The 25,913-nt window shown below is 38.9% G+C and overlaps 1 protein-coding gene across 1 annotated transcript in view; it reads left to right on the plus strand.

Moving 5' to 3' along the window:
• Positions 1–25,913, plus strand: part of LOC124721171 (paired amphipathic helix protein Sin3b-like) — a 280,712-nt gene that overhangs the window by 221,312 nt on the left and 33,487 nt on the right. The window contains exons 19-20 of the mRNA XM_047246007.1: positions 10,302–10,471; positions 16,741–16,923. Of these exons, the coding sequence (XP_047101963.1) occupies positions 10,302–10,471; positions 16,741–16,923 (353 nt within the window). The remainder of the gene's footprint in view (positions 1–10,301; positions 10,472–16,740; positions 16,924–25,913) is intronic.

A 25,913-nucleotide genomic window follows, 5' to 3' on the forward strand; every position in this document is an offset into this window, starting at 1 on the left:
CCTAATTGTCTGTGAGCCATCTGGCACTTACACATTTTCTACCAGCCATTATCGCACTAGAAATGTGCAGATGCAACATGCTTTTAGTTGTCAGATCTTTGTACTAAGTGCTGCTATATGCTTCATGAATTCCAACAAATGGAAATGACAATAATGGGAATGTGCTGGACATTGTCCAGCATCGAAGCAATAGTGGAACATCATAATGTCTGATGTAGTCCAACTGTGAATCAGAAAGGGTTAAGATCCCAGGAAGCCATCACACTATGGAGACTTTTCCAATAGACCAGTTTCCCATATTTCACATGCTGAAGAACTTCATGCAGTAGGAAGGAGTTCACTTACTTTGTGTTTTGTAGTCAATAATATTACTTTTGACAAAGAGCAAAAAAATTTCCAACTTTGTTTATGATTAACATATTTTTAACCTCATAATTTTGAAACATCATCTATATCTACAAGCATAGATTTAAATCTGAGTCTTCTGTTATGGCTTTCCTACCCTATGTGGGAAGCTTACTGTCAAGAATTGGACAGATTCTCAGCAAGCACAAAGTGAAAGTGATTTTTCACCCTCCACTGAAAACAGCAGTAGTTCAAATGGTTCAAATGGCTCTGAGCAGTATGGGACTTAACAGCTGTGGTCATCAGTCCCCTAGAACTGAGAACTACTTAAACCTAACTAACCTAAGGACATCACACACATCCATGCCCGAGTCAGGATTCGAACCTGCGACCGTAGCAGTCGCGCGGTTCCGGACTGCGCGCCTAGAACCGCAAGACCACCGCGGCTGGCACAGCAGTAGTCGTGGGTCCTGTTAAATATGATTTGATGCTCCGGAAGGCTGGAGTTTTCAAGATCCCCTACAAGCATGGCCTTTCATACATTGGACAGATGACTCTTCAGTCCATGAAAGGTCACAGAACATCGTAGGTAAACTCAGCTCTTACAGCCCAACGAATTGGCTGTGGCAGAGCACTGCATTGACACTGATCACTCTATGCTGTCAGAAAATGCCAAAATTCTAGTGTCAGCTTCATGTTTTTGGGACTCTGAGGTGAAAGAAGCATTTAAAATTCATTTCTTGAAGAATTTAACTAACAGATATTGGGATTTCAGCTTGGTCAAGTCATTGAATCTGGCACTTTCTTAAATAAACTTGCAAAGACATGGCCACAGTGCAGCTCACAATGATACATTGTCTTCCCAGCATGCATCAACCCTATAACCACAGATTCAGTTCATGCACATGTGCACTTCTTTGTTGGTGATCAGTGTTTCTGGCACTTGTGCATCTGTGACTGTATGCGCAGTGGTACAGTCCATGGTTTTAAAAGAACGGAGTGAGTGCTATATTGACAGTATTTTGGCTCACTCTGAAGGTGGCAAAATGGTACACAGGTAGAATATCAGACGAAAAAAATGTAATTTATGGGACTGCGTGCCAGAAATTTGATTCAGCACTCTGAATCCCGTATTCCAAAGCAGATTGACAAGGGGAGAGCATGGGGCAGGTCTCACTCATTTGACTCAAACTGTGTTCCTAGAAGCAGTCAGATGACCCTTTCAAGTTCTTACAATATCTTACCTGAGTGGGCCCTAGAAAAAGCAAAATGCTCTTGAAAGATTTTAGAGTTGAGTTTTTAGTGATTATGCAGCACACGGTTTGATAAATTGCTGGCTCAGGTGTGATTCTTGCTGCTGCGTAGGATGATCATGTGAAAACATACAAAACAGAGGACAAACAGCTTCAAAGAAGAGGACATAGAAGAAAGAAGACACCTGGAAACATGTGTTCAAATTTAATAAATGGATAAATTAATAGACATAACATAGATTCCTTAACTTTTATTGGTACTTCTCTGAAGACCCAGTTTTATGTAGAAGTACAGGCTTGCTTAGCAGATACACAGGAAAATTCTTTTAAATTATACATGACCATCAACATACCTTTAACAGATTCAGGCAAAATACCTTTAACAGATTCAGGATACAGCGTATTCCTGCCATCAGTCCACTGTGTTTGTAATGTGCGAAAATACTCTTTCTGCATTTGCATTGTGCCCTGATATACTGAAAAAGTATTCGGCAAGTTTTAACAATTCTGAATGATAATCGACAGACTTACTTTCACAGAAATACTTGGCCTTTTTTTAACTACAAGATAATCCACTAAGTTCAGGATCATTACTGTTCTGTCTCAGAAGTTGCCTAAAATTACAGAATTGGTCAAAACATTTTACATTTTCAGTTTTGAAAAGCTCGACATTTATGTTGTAAATACAAAAGGGTGTTTCAACATCACTATACGTATCATATTTTGTAAAAGACACCCACTTGAAACAGGAAAACTCATCTGACATATAGAGTCATCATTTTAACTATTCATGCCACGATTGATACAGCAACGTAACTTTCTCCAAAAAAAGTTAATCTTCTTTATTGAAGCCTCCCTCTGTTGCAATTTCCAGCTTCTGTGTAACCTTCAGGGAAATTAATTTTTCATTTAATCTGTCCTCAAGCATCTTACATACAGAATATAAAATTTCAATCACAGAATCGTCTTCTTTTTGCAGTTGCAGAATATTTGAATTGAACGCAGACATCAACATATGCAAATGCTATATGATGGCTTCTCTTAACCTATTCTCAAGAAACTGAAATAAAACATTCAAGGCATGAGCAATTGCATTGTTTATATTGCTGTGAGCTGTTGTTGTGACTGATAAAATTGTTTTAGGGACATCTGAATCAAAATAAATAGCTTTATTTAATTTAGGCATGTAAACCATTCACCTAGAGCTAAAATGATGTCTAACATAATGCAATACTAGTTTCCTTCTCCAGCAAGAACTGTGTGACTTAAAGCAGAAGCAGATTGCTGTTCCTGAAATAATGTGTGTATCCTAGACATTGAACTGCAGACCTGAAGATTCTTCTTATGCGTCTGACTGGTAATATAATGTTTCAGATCTTGGTCACCTAGTGCAAGAAATTTAAAATAGTTCAGTGACACAGTGACATGCATTTCCTTTTATAATATTTATATAAATCAAATGATATTTATGTATGCCATGTAGAACTGGAGAATTTTATTGCCAATTTTTCTCATTCAGTTTTTCAAATATAAATAAATTGAATGACTAAGAAACTTTGAAATAAAGCCATGACAATAAAACAATCTGCCAAGCTATTTCTTACCTTTATTGGCCACTGAGATGTAAGTTCCAGCTCCACATATTTTACATTCTGCTTCAAATCCAGGTGTCCCTTTCTTGAAGGCAGGATATTTGTAAGCAAGAACTTCTGAGAATATACACTTGCGTTTAGGCCTTGCCAGATATTTTATAAAACTCACTTGGTGACAATAAACAGCAAATCACAATCACACATGAGTACTGAGTACATAACATGCAACCTTTCATGCCAAGCTTACATGATGTGAGTCCGGAACTGAAATTATGGGACAGAAATTTTAAATAATCTCTATGTGCACTCTCTTGTGTGTCGATCCACAATCAGTAGTGAAAAATTGATGATCCTGCTGCCGTCTGTGGATAAGTTATTTAAGAAAAGAGTAGTAAAATGGGAATAATTGCAAATATAATTTTATTATACTCAACTTTGTGAAAGAGGAGGGCAATTTAAAAATCCACCCAGACTCTGGACAAAGAGATAAAAAGGAGGATGTGACCAGATTTATCCAGTCATCTGATCATCCACTGCTGCCTTTTTTTCCCTCTCTTACAATGATAAACTATTAATTATAAAATTTAAATATATTTAAACAGTTCAGCTTATATACATAAAATTAATATATTCAGTTTAGTTATGATTACTTTAATGGAAATATTCAAACAATTAATTTAAATAATTGGGGGAAGTTTTGAATGAAAGTGAAATTTCTGAAAATTCTAGCAATTAATTACTGCTTTTTATTTATTATTATTAGTCAAACTACATTTTTTAGGGTGATAATCATTAAAGAGACATTTAAAACATAGACATTTGTCACACCATGCACATTTTATGAAAGCATTTTCTGAGCAAGAATATTTTTCCAAAATACATTTCACTGGAAAGCATGCTACATTCATGTTGTAAATGAAGGCCTTTACTCTGTCAATTTTCATTCTTACCAAGTATTCCGAATCATTGGAGTGAAAACAAGAGCACTGAATTGATGCTGCACAATTGACTGCATTTTAATTACATCTTCTAATGAAGATAATTATCACTTTTGTTGTAGCAATTGTGGAGCACTTTGTAGTCTTTTAATTAGATTTTTGACTTGGCAATAAAAATATACATTACAGGGTTGAGCAAAAGGAGTACATCTGGTTGGAATGATCATCAAAGTACATGTCACTTTTCCTTCCTCATGTCTTACCATAAAGTGTCAAATCTACTTGGCCTCCCCATGAATCCACCAATAGAAGGAATTTATGGCAGTCAACTTAAGATTTTAACGTTTTTTTTTTTTTCCAAGAATTTTACATAAGGTTCTTTAGTTAGCTTGATGACGTGGGGTAATAATCAAGAATGGCAACAGTCTTATATTCATCTTCTAATTTCTTGATGGTACCAGCAATTCAAGGACCACGTTTATATGCAGGCTCTTGCACACAAGGGGGAACAGTTTCCTTGGAGTGGTTAAACTATATTACATTGTGTCAGAGTAAATTGTTGTGGAGAAATTGAATTTTTTCACCAGTCTTTGCACCATTGTAATCCAGTGTCTTGTTATACATTGATTCTACTGGCATCCAGTCTGGTCAGTCTTAATTATGTAAATGAGGTTGGAGCTTAACATTATGTCTCTCATCTGTAGACAGAACTTCTGTGCTGCTTCCACTATTTCTTCCAAAGTTGCAATCTTGTTCTTGCTGATGAATTTGGTGATGGTACACTGTCTTATTGAATGTCTACATTTGAAACTTTTTATCTGGTTATCACTAGTAGTAAACTGAAATTTTTCTGACAAGTATGGGAATGCGACGAACATTGCCGATTGTCGTAATATTCTCTTTGTCACTTGTTCATAACAGCCTAATGCCTCCTAAAATATTTCCAATGTTTTGGAGTTAATGATTGCAATTTTGTGATTTCTAGTGCTACCTTGTTCTATTTCTTTCTTCCAAGTTTGAAGTCCCCCCCCCCTGAAGATTGAAAATTGTTATTTTAATTATGGAAACTTTCATTTTGGACAATCATCTCAAAAATTGATGAGTTAATTTTTATCGGACAAAGATACTAAAGTACAAGAGGAATATTCAGTAGGGTCGTAGTCATCGTCATACATGTCTGTATTTGAAGAACAAACCTTTTACAGATAAAATAGGACTGTAGATAGTAAAAGCGTGCATGAGCAGAGAGAGAGAGAGAGAGAGAGAGAGAGAGAGAGAGAGAGAGAGAGACTCCACAAACCTCTTCATAAAGATTTTGGTTGTCAGGCTTGTTGTATAATATCAAATTTTTATCAGTTACTATGAAATTATTATTCCTAATTTCAATAACATGCTCTGCAATTGCTTTACACATAGCTTTTGATACAGGACCCACACACAGAGGCAAGAGGATTTTCTTTATAAATTGATGAAGCATAATGAAGAGAACTGGTCGATTAAAGGAAAAAAAAATCTTCATCATTAGTTGTAGTTTTGATCTTTTCACCAATCACTTCACTGGTAGAAAATTCTTGTTGGGTTTTCATTTTCCCATAAAGTAATAAGTGTTTATGGAAAATCACCGCAGATGCATAGTGAGACATTGTTCACATCTGTAGAGGCCATTACAAATTGTCAGAAAATTGTTGGAATCACAGAAATGTCTTGTTTAAAACAATTCCTATTTAAATATATCAATTAATTAAATTAAAGTAATTGTAACTAAACTGAATATATTAATTTTATGTATATGAATTGAACTGTTTAAACAATGGAAAGTCCAGGTTGGAATATTGACAATGTTATGAAAAGAATAGATTGCTGCTCACCATAAAGACAATGCATTGAGTTGTGGACAGGCAAAATGCAAAGACTGTTACACATTGAGCTCTCAGCCAAAGCCTTCTTCAGAAAGGAAAGGAAAAACACACATGAAGGGGGAGGGGGGGAGGAGAAGAGGAGGGATAGCGGGATATAGGTGGGTGGAGAGAAGTGCGTCTTGCCTGGTAGAGCATGCAGGGACTAGATGACTAGATGCTGGCAAGACAACACTGCCAGGCACAGTGTTGAGAGGCTGTGAGGGAGGGAAAATGGGGGGGGGGGGGGGCAGAAAAGGAGAGTAGTAGAGAACGGGAAAAGACTGGTGGCACATTCACAAAGAGCAGTGAACGATGGGGAGTGAGGCAACGTGAATTATGAGGAGCTGATAGGACATAGAGGGCAGAAACTGTTGGGTGGTGGGTGTGGGGCAGTAGGTTACTGTGGGTTATCGCTGGGACGATTTCGGGAGTGTAGAATGTGTTGTAAAGTAACTCCCATCCACCCTCTTTAGATAAGCTGGTGGTAGAGGGGAAGATCCAAATGGCCTGGATTGTGAAGCAACCATTGAAATCAAACTTGTTATGCTCAGCCTGCATATATGTTGTGTCACACGGTGGTCCAGTTTGCTCTTGGTCACAGTTTGGCAGTGGCCACTCATCCTGGTGGACAGCTGGTTGGTAGTAAAACCAATATGAATAGCTGTACAATGATTGCAGCAGAGCTGATATGTGACATGGCTGCCTTCACAGGTGGCCTGGCCTCTGATGTAGGATAAACCTGTGACAGGACTGGAATAGGAAGTGCTGGATGGGTAGGTTGGGCAGAGCTTGCACCTGGGTCTTCCACAAGGATATGATCATTGTGACAAGGGGTGGTAATTGGGAGTGGGATAGGGATGGACTAGGATGTTGTGGAGGTTGGGTGGACAATGAAACACCATTTTAGCAGTAGTGGGAAGGATCTTTGATAAGATGTCCCTCATTTCGGGGCATAATCAAAGCCCTGACAAAGTATGTGGTCAATTTTTCCCATCTGGTGTGCTATTTGGTGACAAACGGGGCACTCCTTTGTTAGCAGATTCTTAGGTGTGGAGGATCGGAGGTGTGCGGTTATATGGTAATTCTGTTTGCGGACTAGGTCTGGAAGATAGTGCCTGTCTGTGAAGGACTTTGTGAGACCTTTAGCACACTGGGCAAGGATGTTCTTGTCACTGTAATTATGCCGTTCTCAAGTGGCCAGGCTAGTCCATCATTATGCCATTCCCAATCCTAACCACTTGGCACAGGGATCGTATGCCTGTAGAAGACCCAGGTGAAAGACCTGTCCAATCCACCCAATCAGCACTTCCTATTTGAGTCCTGTCAAATGGTAATCCTACCCCAATAGAGACTGGGCAACCTGTGAAACCAGTCATGCCATATTCCAGCTCTGCTGCAATCATTGCACAGTTTTTTATGTTGGTATATCTATCGACCAGCTGTCCACCAGAATGAACAGCCACCTCCAACCTGTTGCCAAGAGCAAAGTAGACCACCCTGTGGCACAACCTGCAGCTGAACATAGCGTGCCCTTACAATTCATTCTCTGCTCCCAAAACTGTTCCAGCCTCGACCTGTGGTAACCACCCAACAGTTTCTACTCTCTCTCTGTCCTGTCACCTCCCCCTTATTCTCATCCCCTCACCCTCATTGTGAACTACTCTCTGCCAGCACATGCACCAATCTTTCCCGCTTCTCTGCTCATCTCCTTATCCACTTCCCCCGCCCGCCATCTTCCCTCCGCTACAATCTCCCAATGTTGTGCCTGGCAGCCTTGTCTTGCCGCTGTCTGGTCCCTGCACTCTATGCCAAGCTGCACTCATTTCTCTCTCCCCACTAGCGCCATGCTATCTCTCTCCCTCCACTGCCCACTCTGGACTGCTACTTCCATTTGAGGCAGAGATAGTGGTCATGTGTACAGAAGCGCTCTCTCTCTCTCTCTCTCTCTCTCTCTCTCTCTCTCTCTCTCTGTGTGTGTGTGTGTGTGTGTGTGTGTGTGTGTGTGTGTGTGTGTGTGTGTGTGTGTGTGTGTGTGTGTGTGTGTAGGGGGGGGGGGGGGGGGGGGGGGTTGTGCACACACGTGTTTCCTTTCATTTCAGAAGAAGGCTTTGGCTGAAAGCTTAATGTGTAACAGTCTCTTCATTGTACCTGTCTACAAGACAGCATGCCATCTTTACAGTAAGTAGCAATCTGTCCTTCTCATAGTATAATTGAACTGTTTAAATATATTTAAATTTTATAATTAATAGTTGATCATTGTGAGGAATAAAATAAAAAGGGAAAAAAAAGACAGCAGGGAGAATCGAACCGAGCCAGTGGTTTATCAGTCGGGCAGTTGACCATTGTGCCACACTGCAGATTAAACTATTAATGCTCAAAAATCTCTCATACACTACTCGAAAATTTTTTGAGAACATTTTATACTTTCCCATGGCACACTCGTGCGAGATATTCTATCTGCTTAACGCGCACAGTTTGAGCTAAATTTATGAGGCTCCTCCTGCGCCCTCCCCTTGTGAGAACTGCGGAGAAGGCTTTGTTTAACTTTATCTCCAGCAACTCCAAGTACAACTATCCCATTAGTATTGCAAAGTTGCAGCATGCTTTATCTGTGGCTATTGATACACTGCCAGAACCAAGCAGGGCAACAGTTGTTGCAATACCCAGATCCTGCAACTGAGAAATACATCCTCATGTTTCTAATTGAATTTGGCCTAAAGGACAAATCCTTACACCTATAGTGTTTTTGTCTGGAAATTGTGTAGCATTTTAGTGCTGTTGTGTTTCAGTCACTTAAAAATAAGTGCTTCATCATTGTGTTGAACCATAATCAGAAAAGTTCCATTTATTATAGTGGCGTCTGTATTTTCTCTCTTGTTCTTTGCCATTTCATTACTGGGCAGTAATAGTTATCCTAGGTTCCATCATTATAAACAAGTTAAATTGGAAAGAACACACAGAAAATGTTTTGGGGAAGGCAAACCAAAGACTACGATTTATTGGCAGAACACTTAGAAAATGCAATAGATCTACTAAAGAGAGTGCCTACACCACACTTGTCTGTCCTGTTTTGGAGTACTGCTGCACGATGTGTGATCCTTACCAGATGGGGTGAACAGAATACATTGAGAAAGTTCAAAGGAGGACAGCATGTTTTATATTATTGAGAAATAGGAGAGACAGTGTCATGGGCATGATACAGGATTTGGGTTGAACATCGTTAAAACAAAGGCGTTTCTCATTGTGACAGGGTCTTCTCAGGAAATTTCAATCACCAACTTTCTCCTCCAAATGCAAAAATACTTTACTGATGCCGACCTACATTGGGAGAAATGATCATCATTATAAAATAAGACAAATCAGAGCTCGCATGGAAAGATATAGGTGTTCATTTTTTTCCGTGCACTGTTAGAGAGTGGAATAACAGAGAATTATTGTGAAGATGGTTCAATGAACCCTCTGCCAGGTGCTTAAGTGTGATTTGTGGAGTACCGATGTAGATGTAGATTTAGATTCATAGTGCAACTTATTATGCACTCTTCTACAACACTGGATTCACATACCAGAGGAAGGGCATTTAAACCCCATCCAGCCAACATAACTTGGGTTTAAATGGTTTCTCTAAAACCACTTCCAGCAAATGCTCGGATGTTCCCTTCAAATATGTCGTTACCAGATTCCTGTAATTGTCCTCCTCCATTTGAGCTATTGGTCTGTTTCTAATTAGCTTTGTTCTGATATGCCATTAAACCTTCCTTTATCATTATTTATCGATTATTCTGTTACTTCTTGGTAGAACAACTCCATATATAAGGTTGAATAACAAGAACACTGATTTTGTTATACTGATTTTTACTTCACACTAGTTTTTTACTTATTAGTCCATCTTCAGGAAAGAACTGACTAGAGTCTGAAAGGGACACTAGTTCTAAAACTAGTTTACTTTTTAGATGCTGGTAAGTTGTTTCCTAAAGATGACCTAATAAGTCAAAAATGGGTTTGAAGTAAACAGAAATCGGTACAATGAATATTTTCTTTATGAGTCATTTTGAACTACTGCTGTTTGTGCATCACAGTGAAGGTAACAGGAAAAAATTTTGTAATATATCTCAATACATCTGTTTAACACTCAAAGCATTTCCTTTATTGATTTTGCTACAACCATGTTGTTCGATGATTGTGAAATATGTGCAGGGGCTCATGTGTATGTGACTTTGTACATGTAGTTGTGTTGAATATGATAAACTGAAATTTGGTTTGGTTTATTTTATTCAGGTGAAATTGAGGTGGAAGACTACTATCCAGCCTTCTTAGACATGATAAAAAATGTGTTGGATGGAAATATGGATAACAGCACGTTTGAGGACCATTTACGTGAAATGTTTGGAATCTTTGGTTATCTCTCATTCACAATTGACAAAGTTATTATATCTGCTGTTAGACAGGTTTGTTATCTTATTTTTATTATTATTTTATCTGCATAAATGTGTTAAAAGACTGTGTGTATTGTAGTTATTCTAAAAATTGGGAAGTTTAGTATTTGTTCTCGAATTTGTTGCACTTTAAAAAAAATACACTTCATCTGCAGAATGAACTTTCACTCTGCAGCAGAGTATGCACTGATTTGAAACTTCCTGGCAGATTAAAACTGTGTCGGAACTGGGACTCGAACCTGGGACCTTGTCTCTGCAGTATCCTTTTTTCCAGCAGTGGTAGATCCGCAAGGTACTCAGGAGAGTTTGTGTGAAGTTTGAAGTACTCAAAGTCCTGATATCCAATGCCTTGCACTTTTTTAAAACCTCATGAGGAAGTATCCACTTCAGTGAGTTTGCCACTCACCAAGTGACTGCTTAATTATGCCATGTGGCCTAAAATGTTTTAAAATTAAGCCGTGATTAAATCAGCGAGCAGACATCCCAGATTATTCCATATTCTCAGCACTTAAATTAAATTGTACAATGCTGTAAATTCAAATGTATCGCTCAAATCTCTTGAGAAAACTAGATATTATTTCACTTATAGGAACACAATTGATGTGAAAAACAAATCCAGTCTTAAATTCATCAGAGAGAATCACTGGCATTTAAAATTATAAGACTTATTTAACAGCTTATGAAATTTCCATTTGTTTGTTTCACTTTTGGATGCATTTCCCATGTCTGATATGTGTGTGCCAGTCTGTGTGCAGTTTCATCTCACTTCTTACAAATATTTTCTGATATTGAGACATGACAAAAACAGCCCATTGTGCACTTGGACGTCATAATTTGTGTCCAGATATTTTTATTTAAATTGAGTTTTATTATTGGGATAGTACAGAGAAAAGAAAATAATGATCCCTACAGTAGTGAAAGTATGACTCTAATGTTTGTTAAATGGAAATTTTAGCAGAGTGCAATATTCAGAGACACTGAAGTTCTATCGGTATTGCCTCTACATCCTGCAGTTTTCGCTTTCTGCCTATAAGAAAGATTTAGCCACTGCAGAAATAAACACAATAGAACTGCTTCCCTCATGACTGAGTGAGGTAGCTCAGTGGTCAATGCACTGAACTCGCATTCGAGTGGACAGTGGTTCAAACCCACATCTGGCCATCTAGATTTGGGTTTTCTGTAGCCCTACAGCCTGAATGCATGCACCAATTCAGTTGGGAAGGATGTCATAAAGCCACTGTATCCTCTCCTGAGGCAAGTTGGCCCACAAATATTGTAAATGCTACTTGATTACCTGAATAATGGCACTATTGAAATGATTATTAGTAAAAGAAAGAATGTCACTATGCCTTATGGTTCAGAATTTGATTTTAGCAGCTGCAAAGCTATTGTACATCCAGCTATATTGTTTGAAGAATCTGATTGGTTGTGTTGCCATTGTCATGCATATATTTTAAAGTGTGTTGTTGAAGATCCATTGCAATATTTCTCTTTATCCATATATTGTGAAATGATAACAATATACACAGCCTGACCAAAGAAGTCAAGTACGCAGAGCAAATTGTTGGATGTCAATGTAACTTCATACACATACACACCATTGATGGGCACATAAATGGTTATATTTGCAATTCTCTGTGACAGGTAGAACAGACAGTAGAGTGCATTAGTGTTGATCATGTCTTGTCTTATTAACCAGGCCCGGTAGGTTTTTTAAGGGGTGAACAGTGTCAGGGATGCAGCATACTGGGGTGAAATAGCATTATCAGCAGCCTACATACTTCAAAAGGGACCTCATTGTGGCTCTTCATTTAGCCAGTTAGTTGAATTAAGCAATATTCAGATTTGTGGTGCATTTGGATATGACAGTGGCGCAATGTTGGACAGCACAGGTAAGCAAGGACAGACATATTCGTCATCAAGGTTCTGGTCTACCACATCTGACCACTGCAAGGGAGGATCACTATATTGTGCACCAAGCACATCATAATCCTTTCATATCTGTCTCTGCCATTGGAGAACAAGCAATAGATTCCCAGCACCATTCTGTGTCATCCTGCACCATTGGTCAGGGACTGCTAATGAATGGCATCACATTGTGATCAGCAATGAATTGCATTTCTATCCTAGCCCAGATGGCCATTGTCCATCATTACAGCGGTGACCTGGGGAGAGTTCCCATTCTTCCAGTGATCAGGAAAAGCACAGTGATGTTACTCTCGGCGTCACCATGTGGGGAGCTACTGGGCAGGACTTCAGGTTGCAACTGACAGTAACTGAGGGAACTCTGACAGCACAACGGTATGTCATGTACATCCTGCATCCTCATGTGTTACCTCTCATGCATGATACTATTTGTCAACAGGACAATGCACATCTACACCTGACAAGTCTCTATGAACTGTATGAATGATTTGAGATATTCCTGTGGCTGGCAAGAGCCCCAGATCTGTCCTCTATAGAAAGTGTGGGACCAGGTTGGATATCCACTCTGGGCCAGCTTGCCTCAGCAGAGGATACAATGGCTTTATGACATCCTTCCCAACTGAATCAGTGCATGCATCCAGGCTGTAGGGTTTACAGAGTCATACTGATAAATGGGTTGACACTGCTAAGTTCTATGTGTGTTTGACCAGATATTTTAATAACTGAAATAACATCATATATCTTCTCCAGCCACGAAGTTTCATTTTGTTTCCTCCTCTCCTTCTGAATACTTCATTTTTTTGTCAGGTTGTGTACATGACATTTAGCACTTCATGGATGGCACATAAGCTGTGATGGAATTCCAGGATTCATTTTTTTCTGAAATTGCTGTAAATCTGGGCTAGGCGCAAGAATTGATTCATAACTTGTCCCATGGAGGACTGGAAAGGTGATAATAGTGATAACCAGTGAGGAGATATGTTATATTTTGTTCTCACATAAACTCATGAAATTAATTGTCAGATCCCATAAAAAAGTAACTGTAAGAAAGGTAACAAGCTGCTCCACCATTCAGAAGACCAAAGGCATCTTTGCCTTTGATACCAAGTCTTTATCATTCACCAGTCATTACTGGACAGATTGCATCACTCCTACAATTCAGGAATATATACATTTGGTAATATGCTTGAAACAAATTGGAATAAACAGTAATGAAACAAGTAAGGTTTGTATATACAATTTAAATTGAACAAAGATATTTAACAGTTTACTAAGTTAAATTAAGAATAATAAAATTAATCATAATGAGGTTGGACTATCAGGTTTACCTACACACTCTAACCCGTTTCACACATCCACCCCATACCATCAGTGTAACAAAGTCCATTAGCTGTATACATTGGTTACAGTCTTATAGTATTCTGAATTTTTGTTCTGAACTTTTCCTATGGCAGGGGCTGTACTTGAGGAGTACTACATTAAACATTTCTGTTATTTCTGCCAGCCGCATGACCATAATGTCTAGCTGCACGTGATCAGATAATATTCCTGTAATACTTCCATATAATGAAAAACCTGCAGTGGGTTGAAAACTAGTTAATGCTACAGAAAAAAAATCAAATCAAAATTCAAAAAAGTGACTGGTTGCATATTATACCCATGTAAGTTACCAATTAAATCAGTCGCATTTGGCCGTCCACACTGGATATATTGAATTTACTGTAAAACTGTCATATATTTTAAAAATATTGTAGCTTTAGATTTCATATCTAATACTAAAAGTTTTTTTTTCTTTTACACAATTGATATTCATATTGACAGAAGACTGTCATAACTCTTAGCTGAATGAGGACAGGTCTATAATGGTCAACTTCCGTACTTGATCTGCCTGTGAAAGAGTGCATTGATTTATCTATTTATTTATGTATTTATTTATTTTTACACACACACACACACACACACACACACACACACACACACACACACACACACACACACACACCTTGATGTGCCTGTGAAAGAGTGCATGGTACGCATTTTTGATACTGTAGTTTTGTTATATAGCTTAAGAGGCATATTACATGTGAAAGTTCTCCTCAGGTGTCAGTATTTTCCTCATGAAACTGAGAAGGTTCACTTGCAACTACATTATCCAAGAACTCAGTGCCACCAAGATTACACAATATCTGCTGCATTTGATCTTCATTTGTATTCATTTTATTTGCTATGAACCACTCTTTGGTCATTCTGAATAACAGGTCTGCTAGATAAATGTTGTGAAAGGGTATTTCCCGCTAGACTATAAGGTCATATTATCTGTAAACAATAAGCTCTGTTCATCACAGTGCAAGTAATTTACAAATATTATACATGGGGAGGCTCGAGTGTGGATATCTGAGGCCCATGACATTGCTCACCAAGTGGAGCCTGGTTTCTAGGTAGGATTGTAAGATTGTCTCCATAGCATGTCAGCCTACTCAACAATGCAGTCAAAAGCCTTACTATGACCATGAAGTGTTAATGTTATGAATTCCTTCTTCACATTACTTCATTATCTTTGTTACTAATGGAGATGATGCCATAGAGGTGGACTGCCATTTCCAAAATCAATGTTGTGCACTGTGTTGCATATGTTACTATTTTAAAAGTCTTTGAGAAGCTAATTTTTCATTTCAGATTCCAAATTATTAGACAGTTTCAGGAATTATAGATGTTGATCTTTAGCTCGATACTTCAGTTGGGTCACCTTTATGTTGACTGGTACTGTTAGAGTGAGTGTTAAAAAACCATGTGAAAGTGGCAGCGGAGAAGTATTTATTTATTATTGTGGCTAGTGGTTCTGTAATTTCAAAAATAATTTTCTTCAGACAACACGACATACCACAGGCATTTGGATTCTGAATGCTCGTAAACTTCCACAATGCTTCTAACATTGGGATGCATGTTCCTCAACTCACTCTGTGTACAATAGCTGTTTTACATTATAATACTTGTGAGATCTTTACCCATGTCTGGAATCTCATTTTACAGTTTTTTTCAACTATTCTCACAAAGTACTCATTAAATTTATCAGAAATGCCAGAATTTACAGAAGCAGCAGGCTTTGTCTTATGTTCTTTGATTAGATCATAGCCTGTCTTGTAGGATTATGGGCCTTTTCAGTATAACTGATGGTACAAACCTTTGTAACCTCTTCAATTTCTGATCTGTTAGAATCATCTTTTCTGTTAACTATAACAGTAACACATGTTCTTTGTAATGGGCTGTGTTGCAGATTTGAAGCAGCTGTTTTACACCCACATGTACCATTCATTTCATATTAAATGCTTTATGAGGGTACCAGGATTTTTTTGTTTTGTATTTTTCTGTCTTTCTTGCAATTTTCTCACAGAACATGTCTTAAGTACTATCAAATTTAGCTTTTAGGGCATTAAATACAAATATGAACATGAGAAATGATAATCCACTTTCCGGATGACAACATATGTAACATCAGATGGCAAATGACTCTGTGGTCAGGGCTCAACACTTTCAATGCAGCCAGTGGTTGCTGCTACCTTCTGGGTGGCTCTGTGTTGTGCTGCCTTGCTGGCATGTCCTTGTTACATGGCATTGAGTGAGATGGTTACTGTATTTTCTTATCTCACTTGTTAGAAATCATTCCTACTTCTCTCTCCTTACCATTTTTTCTGTTTTCCTTACCCAAAATTAGTTAAGTAATTAACAACTTATATCATAGAAGTATTTGTTTAACTAATCAAACATAAATCTTTTTCCATCATATGCATGCTACAAAGTGGAATGTTAGTCATTAATTAGTAATATGTTCCCTTAAGTGCTGGTTGAATAAAGACACCCAGAGTGAAGTTGCAAATGTTAACATTCCACAAATAACCAGAAATTAGTGTCATAATATGCTGTTGTGCATTAATAAAAAATAATTAAAAAAATAAGTGACTGAAGGTGAATTGTATTGATCACTCTCGTAGTTGGCACTTCATTGTGTAATTTGTTTTACTTTCCTTACCTTGTGTCTGTCATTGATTTGATGTTCAGAGTGACTGTTTCCTTTGATACAAAAGCCTAATGTACCTTCTCCAAATGCAGTTACACTTACCAGAAACTTGGAAATGTTTCATCTCTTAGACTTCCCTGCAGTGTGTAATATTGTAAAGGAAATCTGGCTGTTCTTGTCATTAAAACAGCATGTTTCAGATGAAATTGAGCATCATAACTTTGTAATGTTGTTTGATCAAGGCCCAACAACTTTGCTATGATAACACCTATCCATTTTAAGAATTTTATGCAGCATTACAGCTAAGTAAGTAGTTATACATTGCAATGGTTTATCTCAGTTGCAGTTCCTAGTGACTGATGAAACTTGCCGAGAATGTATTGATATGTATCATCAAGAAAAGAAACATGGTGGGGCTGGCGGAGACTGTAAAACTGCTTATTTAAGAATCCCAGCAGAGCAGTCTTACCAACGGAAAGCTGAAAAACTTCTATTAAAAGAAAACTGTTTTAAAGTTGTAATTGTGAGTATTTATTTTGATTTGTTTGTTTCTCTTTAGAATTATTTTGAAAATAATGGCTGGGTGTATGTTTTGTATTGGTAGGCATGTTGATGTGGTTGAGCATAAGAATCATGATAATTGTGTTTCTTTCTATGACAGAGCAGTATCATGTGTACCAGTACTGAAAACATTGGGCACAAATATGGTTGTGTATTGCAAATTAGAACTGTGTGATGGATCAGGTCTCACATTTGGATACCTATTTTTGTGCAGCGTGTATGAGTTGTACTGCACCCAAATGCCATATGAACTGACTCAAAGCTTAAATTTGCTACAATTGTTCTAATGCTATCCCAGGGGCTAGCAAGCTAGAGAGTATAGAAGAGTTTGGCAACTCCAAAAACTCGGCATCATACATATTTGGGGGGAAAAAATGGAGAAACATGTGCCAAGTGAAACTTCAAATCAGTCCATGGGGAAGGGGATGAGAAGCTTGGTGGATCCATGGGATTTCATAAAAGTGTGTTCCCTAGATAACAGTTAATAGAAAGCAGCTTATAGCTGTCTCCCACCAGCAGCTGGGACCAGTTTATGGCAAACTCTCAATCCAGAGGTTAGCCAGTGTCGTCATTCCTCTGTCACTGTTAATTTTGAGCAAGTATCAGTGGTCATTATTGGTGGTAATGGTCCAGTGCTATGTGTTGCTGTGAGTGAAAATTTTTCTTTTTGTGGCTTAATCATAAAAGTAGTAGAAAGTTCTAAAAACAAAAAATAGGGGTGGGGAGGGGGGGAACAGCTTACTCCTCAAGATATGTTGTACGTCAGTGAGTTGGTGGCTATTGAAACCCCTCTGAGCCACCTGCCACACTTGAATTGTTTTATACTTGCTCACATATTTTGGGCTCTGCTTGTATACCGTGTACCCTGTTATAAAGAGAGATGAGGAGTCGCTTGAAGAAATGTTATCATTTTACTTCCAGAAAGGCTCTTTCTGTATATCTAAACTAACTAGAGGGATATCAAAATAGAACTCTTGTAGCTGAATTGCAATTATGCCATAAAAGAACATAAGAGAATATCTGGTTGTAGCAGAATTGCACAATAGCCCTCATTTTAGGAAGTGTGTTTCAACATAAAGATGTGAGACAAAGAAAGAATTATTTATATGAAATAGATTATGGGGAATGCAAAGGAAAGGATGGATGGGAATTCATGAGTTCCAGCCACACTGGGCATTGTGGTAATACAGTGATGCAAGTCGAAAATTTGTGCCAGACCTGGCCTCAAATCAGGATGCCTAGTAGCTACTCTAGAACGGTTGCCTTAACCACCTCTGCCACGTGGACATGCTTTTCATTCAACCCCGATTCTCAGCTTATTGCATGCAGCAATACAGCGTTGCTCATCCCTTAACCCCCTAGAGTTCAGACAACACTATTGCATCCACAGAGAAGCAAATGACATGGATCTGTCACACTCTATATTTGAGTGTTGTCTGTTCTGTCAGATGGTTGGAGAATGATATGTAATTTGACTTGACTTGAAAATGTGCATACCACATCACAGACACAGGGTGATACTGCTTTAAATGTCAACTGAACCTTTAAATGTGCATGCAAAGTAATGCTTACAGGTGTCAGTGATAGGGATCATACAAATGACTATCCGGTGTTCGAGAGTACATACTACTAAACATTAGGTTCAAGGAAGTAATCCTAACAAGACTGAGAATAGTGCACTGCATCTTAACACGTTGTTACATTCTGCAGCACCAGGAGCAGCCAGTTTGTAATGTGTGTGACATACTAGACTAATTTCACCACATATTAACTGAATGCATTTTACGTACTGGCGAGAGGGTGCCCTAGATTTCCATGGATCTATGCCCTCTATTTTAAATGATGATATGGTGAATATGGTGCAAATTTTGAAAATCTATGTAGTTACAGGAGACCATGCTTAACTGATAAGGAGATGTTAGTGTGGTACTGACCGTTTGGCTCTTCCATGTAGCATTTGGCTCTTCCATTTTGTTATCATTCAGGTTACCACATGCATATGTTTATTTTATTTTTATATAATTTAAGAGTAAAGGACACCTCTCCCCAAATAGTGGAAGCATTTAGTCACTGACAGAAGCACACAAAAGAGGAGGAAAGCTTGCTAGTTTCAGAAATAAATCCTACCTGCAACTAGAGAAAACACACACACATCCTTGGCACAGGCACCCCTGAACCGCCTCTGCAAAATACTGTTACTGTTCCATCTTAACTACATACACCCCAACTCCAAAATTGAAACTCATGCCCTCCACCACCTGGAAGAGCATCCCAGACACCACCTCTTTAATTTTTCAAATCTTTTGACATTCTAAACCTTGGTGCATCACCACCCTGCAACACCTGTCCTACCCACAGTGACCCCTTCATGAACCCCACATAACACAGAGGCCTTACCTACGAGGGTTGGAACTTTAATAGTGGCAACTATTTATTTACAGCTCGTAAAAAATAGATATGTGTTTCAAAGTTTTACTGACCTTCAAAGCAGTCACCAACAATCTGTATAACCCGTTGCCAGCGACGTGGAAGCCGTAGGGTACTCTTACCGGTGCCAGTTGACAGTTTGAGCAGTGCGGTCTATTGCCTGACGAATTTGTAGTAGTTCTGACGCGAATGCTGTGAAGTGTTTCCTCCAGTTTAGAAATCGAGTTGGACTCACGAGGGCTTAAGTCAGGGGAGTGCAGCAGGTGGTATAGCATTTAGCAGCCTCCTCAGTCAAACAAATCAGTAACAGCTTGCACTCTTACGTGCTTGAGCATTGTCCTGCAAAATTATGGTCAGGTCCTGCAGAAAGTGTCATCATTTCTGTCTCTAAGCTGGTCATAGGTTGTGTTCCAAAAATGAACTTGTTTGAGGGGGAAGGTATATAAACAGATCCACAGCACACCCATGGGCACCATAGGCATCCTATGCCAACCTTTTAATGAGCCCTCTACAGGAAATGGTGATACCTCATAAAACCCCTTGTCTTGATCAGGTTCATTGATATCTTCATGATCTGGACTCAGAGCCAAGACCCCATATTTTCATTTCTCCATAACCTCCATAACTCTCCCATCTGCTTCACTTGGTCCTCCTTAATCCACATGCCAACTTCCTGGATGTTGACCTCCACCTTTCTGATGGCTCCTTTCACACCACTGTCCATATTAAATCCACCCACCACCAACTGTACCTGCATTTCAACAGCTGTCATCACTTCTACATCAAAAAATCTCTCTAACATAGCCTGGGTACCTGTGGATGGCACATTTGTAGTGATCAGAACTTCCTTGCCCAGTATGCCAAAGGTCTCATGAGGACATTAACAGACAGGCACTAACTGCCAAACCTAGTCCGCAAACAATACCAGCCTGGACTGAAACAACTGAACATATCCTTCGCCGGGGCTTTGTTTATCTACCATAATGCCATGGCATTAGGTACAACCTACCCAAGATCTTTCCCACCTGTGCTTAAGTGGTATTCCATTGCCCACCCAACCTACGCGACATTCTAGTCCAGTGCTATGCCACTCCCAGTCCCACCCCATTGCCATAGGGATCATATCTATGTGGAGGACCCAGTTGTAAGACCTGCTCCAGTTCTGCTGCAGGCTTATCCTTACCCCTTCAGAGGCAGGGCCACCTGTGAAAGCAGCCATTTCATATCCCAACTCTGTTGCAATCACTGCATAGCGTTTTATATTGTTATGACAAGCAACCAGCTCCTCGTCAGAATGAATGGCCATCACAAAATTGTGGCCAAAAACAAAGTTCACCACCCAATGGCACAACACTCACCAAAGCGTAACAGGCTTAATTTCAATGGCTGCTTCACAACACAGGCTGCATGGATCCTTCCCTCTACTGCCAGTTCTTTGTATGTATGCAGCTGGAAGTTATCCATGCAAAACATTCTTTGCTCCAGTAACCCTTTTGGCCTCAATCTTTCCACCCAACATTTTACTCTTCCTCTTCCTGTGTACTATTACCCCCTTTCCAGTTGAAGTCTCCACATCACCTTCATTATGTGCCAATCCCTGCCAGTGTCAGCACCAGCACCTGTGAATCACATGCCTAACCCTTACACCTGCCACACATCCCTCCCTGAATTCCTAGCCAGTGAACTGGCTACCATTGTCTGAGCCACTAGCTACTCACTGCAACTCCTCTTCCTGCATCCCACCTCACTCTCCATCTACCCATCCCACCTTGAAGATATTTGTAATTTCAGCACAGCAGGTCTGTATTTGTAAAATATCTCATTATTAGTATTATTATTATTTGCATTGATTCATAGGTTTAAACTCTCATCGTGCGTAAATATTTTTCTAATTGATTATAATTCTGCTGTTGTCATTCATACCAATTATCAAAATTACTGTGTTTTCTTGGGAGGTGTTAATAATACACACTAGCTCTAAATATCTATTTCATTGTGCTTTTTGATCAGACACAGTAACATTGAGTCATTTGCAAATTTTGTATGTGAGGAAAGGGTACAACATTGTGTTGTGTAATTACTATAATATTTGATTGTGAGTCATACGTAAAGTTATCACATATAAGCTGGCAGTGTTGTGGCTCTGCTGTCCTGTGCTGGACGATAAGTTAAAAAAAAATCCAGATTTAAATTATTAACTCCACCATTAGGCAGGATAATAAAACATTTTATGTTACAAAGAACGTAGTTGATGAAGATGTGTAACTCTGTGGGAAAAAAACCTCATGAAGTTGAGCATTTGAGCTTTATTTGATATATTCAGACGTCTAGAGATCTGTCAAAAATGGACTTTATCATATCTAGATGCTTGAACGACCGTATATTGATATTCAGTTCAAACCCAATAACTCCCACTGATATAAATGTATGCTGTTGGGGTATCAGTACATAGCAAACTAGAGGTCGGCAGGCCAGTCTTTCTAATGTTGTGTCTGCACTTGCAAGTAAAAGAATGTGTGCTGAACTTTAGGACATTCTGGTTGACTGCCATACAAAAGTTTTATACAAAACTCTTTGGTGGCACCCTTGTTTCTGAAATCTCTGTGCTCTACAAACCCTTACTTCTGTGTGGTGTAATGACCTCACTTGAACTACTTCATTGTCTGAGACATCCCAGACTGTTTGAGAACTGAGAGTATATTTGTCAAAATCAAGATATTTAGTGTGGCTTATTAACAACTTGAATGCACAGCATTGATATTCCACAATAGTATTTATTTAATAATTCGTTATGAATCAGCTCTCTAGACCATCATCAGATAACTTAATACTAAACAGTTCTCCCACACATCAATGAGCATTCATAGCTGTACAAACATATGTGACATTTTGCCACTCTATACCAATACAAAAACACACGCATAATGTAATCAAAAAGGAAAATCCAGGTAGGAATATCAGCAATTTAGGAAAAGACAGATTGCTACTTACTGTAAAGAACACATGTCCAGTTGTGGATAGTCACAATTAAAAAACACATAAAGCTTTCAGCCACAGCCTTTATCAGTACAAGAGAGAGCCACACCATTCACACACACAACCAAGCGCACCTCACATGCACATGATCACCAGCTCCAGCATCTCAGGCTGGAATGCATAATTTAATTCATAAAGAAGCCATAAACAACTAGATCGTATATTACTTAATAATCAAAGATTAAAAGTATAGGAATGTTTAAGCCAAAAAATGTTGTATGAGTGATTAATGGCTCAGACTACTATATGTTACGGGCAAGATGGTGAAAGTGATGAACAGGCTGAAAAAACACAAGGGCAGGAAGAAGGGAGAAAGGAGTGGATGAGGAATAGTTACAACAAGCGTTTATCTGATAGTGAGAAAAATGTCACCTGAGTGGTGCTACTTTAGTAACGGTGGATCCTGAAACTATGTTTGGTCATTAAGGAGCAGGTCAGGATTCCTTGATTTGTGTTTATTAGTAGCCAGAATTTCGAATAATGTCAGTTCCTCTGTGGAGAACCTCACATTTAATATCATAAGAATGCTATTCATTCAGAGCATGTTCAGCCAAGACGGAATCTTTCTTTTTCAGTCTCCAACTCCTTTCATATTCAGTCAGTCTAGTACCTGTAGCCCTATCTGATTGATATACATATAATTTACCACACAGATTACAGGAAATTACTATAAATTCCACTCTGTTCGAAAGGTTGATTCTCCTCTTTACTGTTGAACAAAATGTGGATGATGGTAGGTCTAGAATAAAACGCTAGAGTATAGTTCCTGTATTTTAGTTTTCTGGTAAGTACCTGTGAAGTCCTACCTACATGTGGCATGGGGGCCCATTTGTTATCAGTGTGGTTTAGTGCTTTCTGAGGAGGATACTGAAGTGCTGTTATCCTCTATCTCTTCTTTCTACTGACAAGGGGACCATCAGAAGTGTAAATAACGTATTTTGATGGGTCTCTGATATGTTGTAGAGGGACATGCCCTGAGTATGAGGCTATCCGCTTTTTTAGTGATGGGCCTTGGTTTTTGGGAAAATTGATTTTGAAGTTCACTGCGTGCTATTATACGCGTAACATTAGCCATATTCCAACCAAGTGAGCGTGGTGCAGTGGTTAAGGTCTACAGCTACCACGCTGGAGGTACTGTGTTCAGGTCCTATCCATGTTTTTGCCTTTTTTTTATTTATTTTATTTTATTTTTTAATCAGAATAGTCCAACATTTTTCCATTTTATTTTACAGAATATCAACAAATGGTGTACATTGTGTGAAATTAATAAGAAATATTCAGTTTTGCCATAGTAATTTAATTTTCACGTTATTATTACAAAATTTACTCGGTATCACCTGCATCGCTAGCTATGCCACAACAGAAATCCAAATTATATTTATAGTAAAAGCAACCAAAACACAATGTCTTACAGCACCAAGCATATGTCATAAAAGCTACTGTCTTGCAGCCTCATGGAGTTTTTCAGAGAGATACCAGAAAACATTGTTCATCTACATTCAAAAAGGTTTCTCTTTCATCCGTTAACTTTGATGCGAACCGTGCGTATTTGTTTGCATTCAAAAATGCAGGAGCCCTTGAATTGATGCAAAATTAATGAGTATAGTTTTATGGAATCATTCCTGGACGTGATTGCTCTGTTGGTATTCAGCAAATCAGGAGCATTCTGAATTTGCTTTGTGAAAATGTTAAACTGTCAGTAAAAATATACTTCACAAGCCTGGCAAAGTGGAGTACAATTTGGTGGGATGACTTTTACAGTGCAGGTGCACACTTTCCTTTCATCCACGAAGATGTGATCGTATATGGTCAGATCAGTCTGCCTTCCCGGCGTATCGATGATATATAAAAAATTTTCCTGTCCCATGTACAGAAGAATTACAGATTTTCAAAAGTCTTCATGCATCACTTTTGTGAACTCCTCTGATTTCGTGCAGGACACAATTACATTTTTAAATTTGAGGGTTAATTCATCCACTCTTTTTTTAACAATAGGGCCAAATTTTCCCGACAGTTCCTGTATACATAAAAAAATGTATGGGATCACCTTTCTTGATGCAGTTAGCGTGTACTGTGCTGTGTACTAGTGACTCATCTTGTTTAAATCTTTTCTCTGCATGAGAATGGTTGTCACCCCTTTTTCCAAGGGCATCTATTGTATGTTGATTGATATTGACAGTCCGTTTGATCAGTGCTGATTACATAGTCGAGGTTAAAATTACCAATAAGTATTTTTGTTTATGTGTGGAATTCTTCCATGGCTACTAATATTTCTTCCATCGTTGCACGTTCTTTGGAAATGGTGAACTTTGTAACCTTCCTTTGCCTGATTTTATGCTTTTGATTAAATCGTTCGACCCAGGCCGAGCTGGCTGCGAAATTATAGGTATCCAATAAAAGTGGAACAGCAGCGTTCATCACGCATTGCTGTAAATTTCAGGTTGTCACCTGCTTGGGGAAGAAATTATATTATTTTCACCAAGCCAGTCTCTTTCTTACAATGTGTTTGATATGTATTTTGAAATGATTTACCTGTTCCAAATTCTGTCTCACTCCGACAAACCATACATACATCTCATGATTGATAGTGTTTCATTTATCACGACGAGCTCCACCTCGTTTCACATCCTCCTTCCATTGATATAGCATTGCTTTATGTTTTAATCGAGAGATGCTGTGGAACGGCAAACTGTTTAGGCTCCATTTTGGGTGGGCTACTGCAAGAGTGACTGCTCGTTCCTTGTAGGATAGAGGCATATAATCTGCTGGTTCATGTGCGAATTTGTTGGCAATGAAATCGCCATTGCCCTCTACTCCCATATACTGCAAAGTAAATAGCTTTATATTATGTTGATTCGTCTGCAAGAAAGAGAACATTCACACAAAAGTCAAACTTATAAAACCAAACTAAACTAAACTAAACTCCTCCCGAACAGGCCATGAAGGCCCAACGGTACTGAGCGGCCGCCGTGTCATCCTCAGCCCATAGGCGTCACTGGATGCGGATATGGAGGGGCATGTGGTCAGCCCACCACTCTCCCGGCCATATGTCGGTTTCCAAGACCGGAGCCGCTACTTCTCAATCAAGTAGCTCCTCAGTTTGCCTCACAAGGGCTGAGTGCACCCCGCTTGCCAACAGCGCCCGGCAGACCCGATGGTCACCCATCCAAGTGCTAGCCCAGCCCGACAGCACTAAACTTCGGTGATCTGATGGGAACTGGTGTTACCACTGCAGCAAGGCCGTTGGCAAAGTGAAACTTATGGCCTCATATTTGTGCATCTCATCTTCTTCATTGATGTTCATTAATTCATCACCATTGATGATCTGTCTCTCAGCCAACAGGTCTTTTATGTGATACATATCTCATTGCCAATTGCAGTTGAATTAGCAGAGATCGTGCTGACTGGTATGCTTGTTAGAAGATTTAAATCACGAAACAACTTTTCAGCATATTTGATGGCGTTTGTGATTTCGCCTCTTGATTGTTC

This window comes from Schistocerca piceifrons, chromosome X (genome assembly GCF_021461385.2).
Source record: "Schistocerca piceifrons isolate TAMUIC-IGC-003096 chromosome X, iqSchPice1.1, whole genome shotgun sequence".
NCBI classification, from domain to species: domain Eukaryota; kingdom Metazoa; phylum Arthropoda; class Insecta; order Orthoptera; family Acrididae; genus Schistocerca; species Schistocerca piceifrons.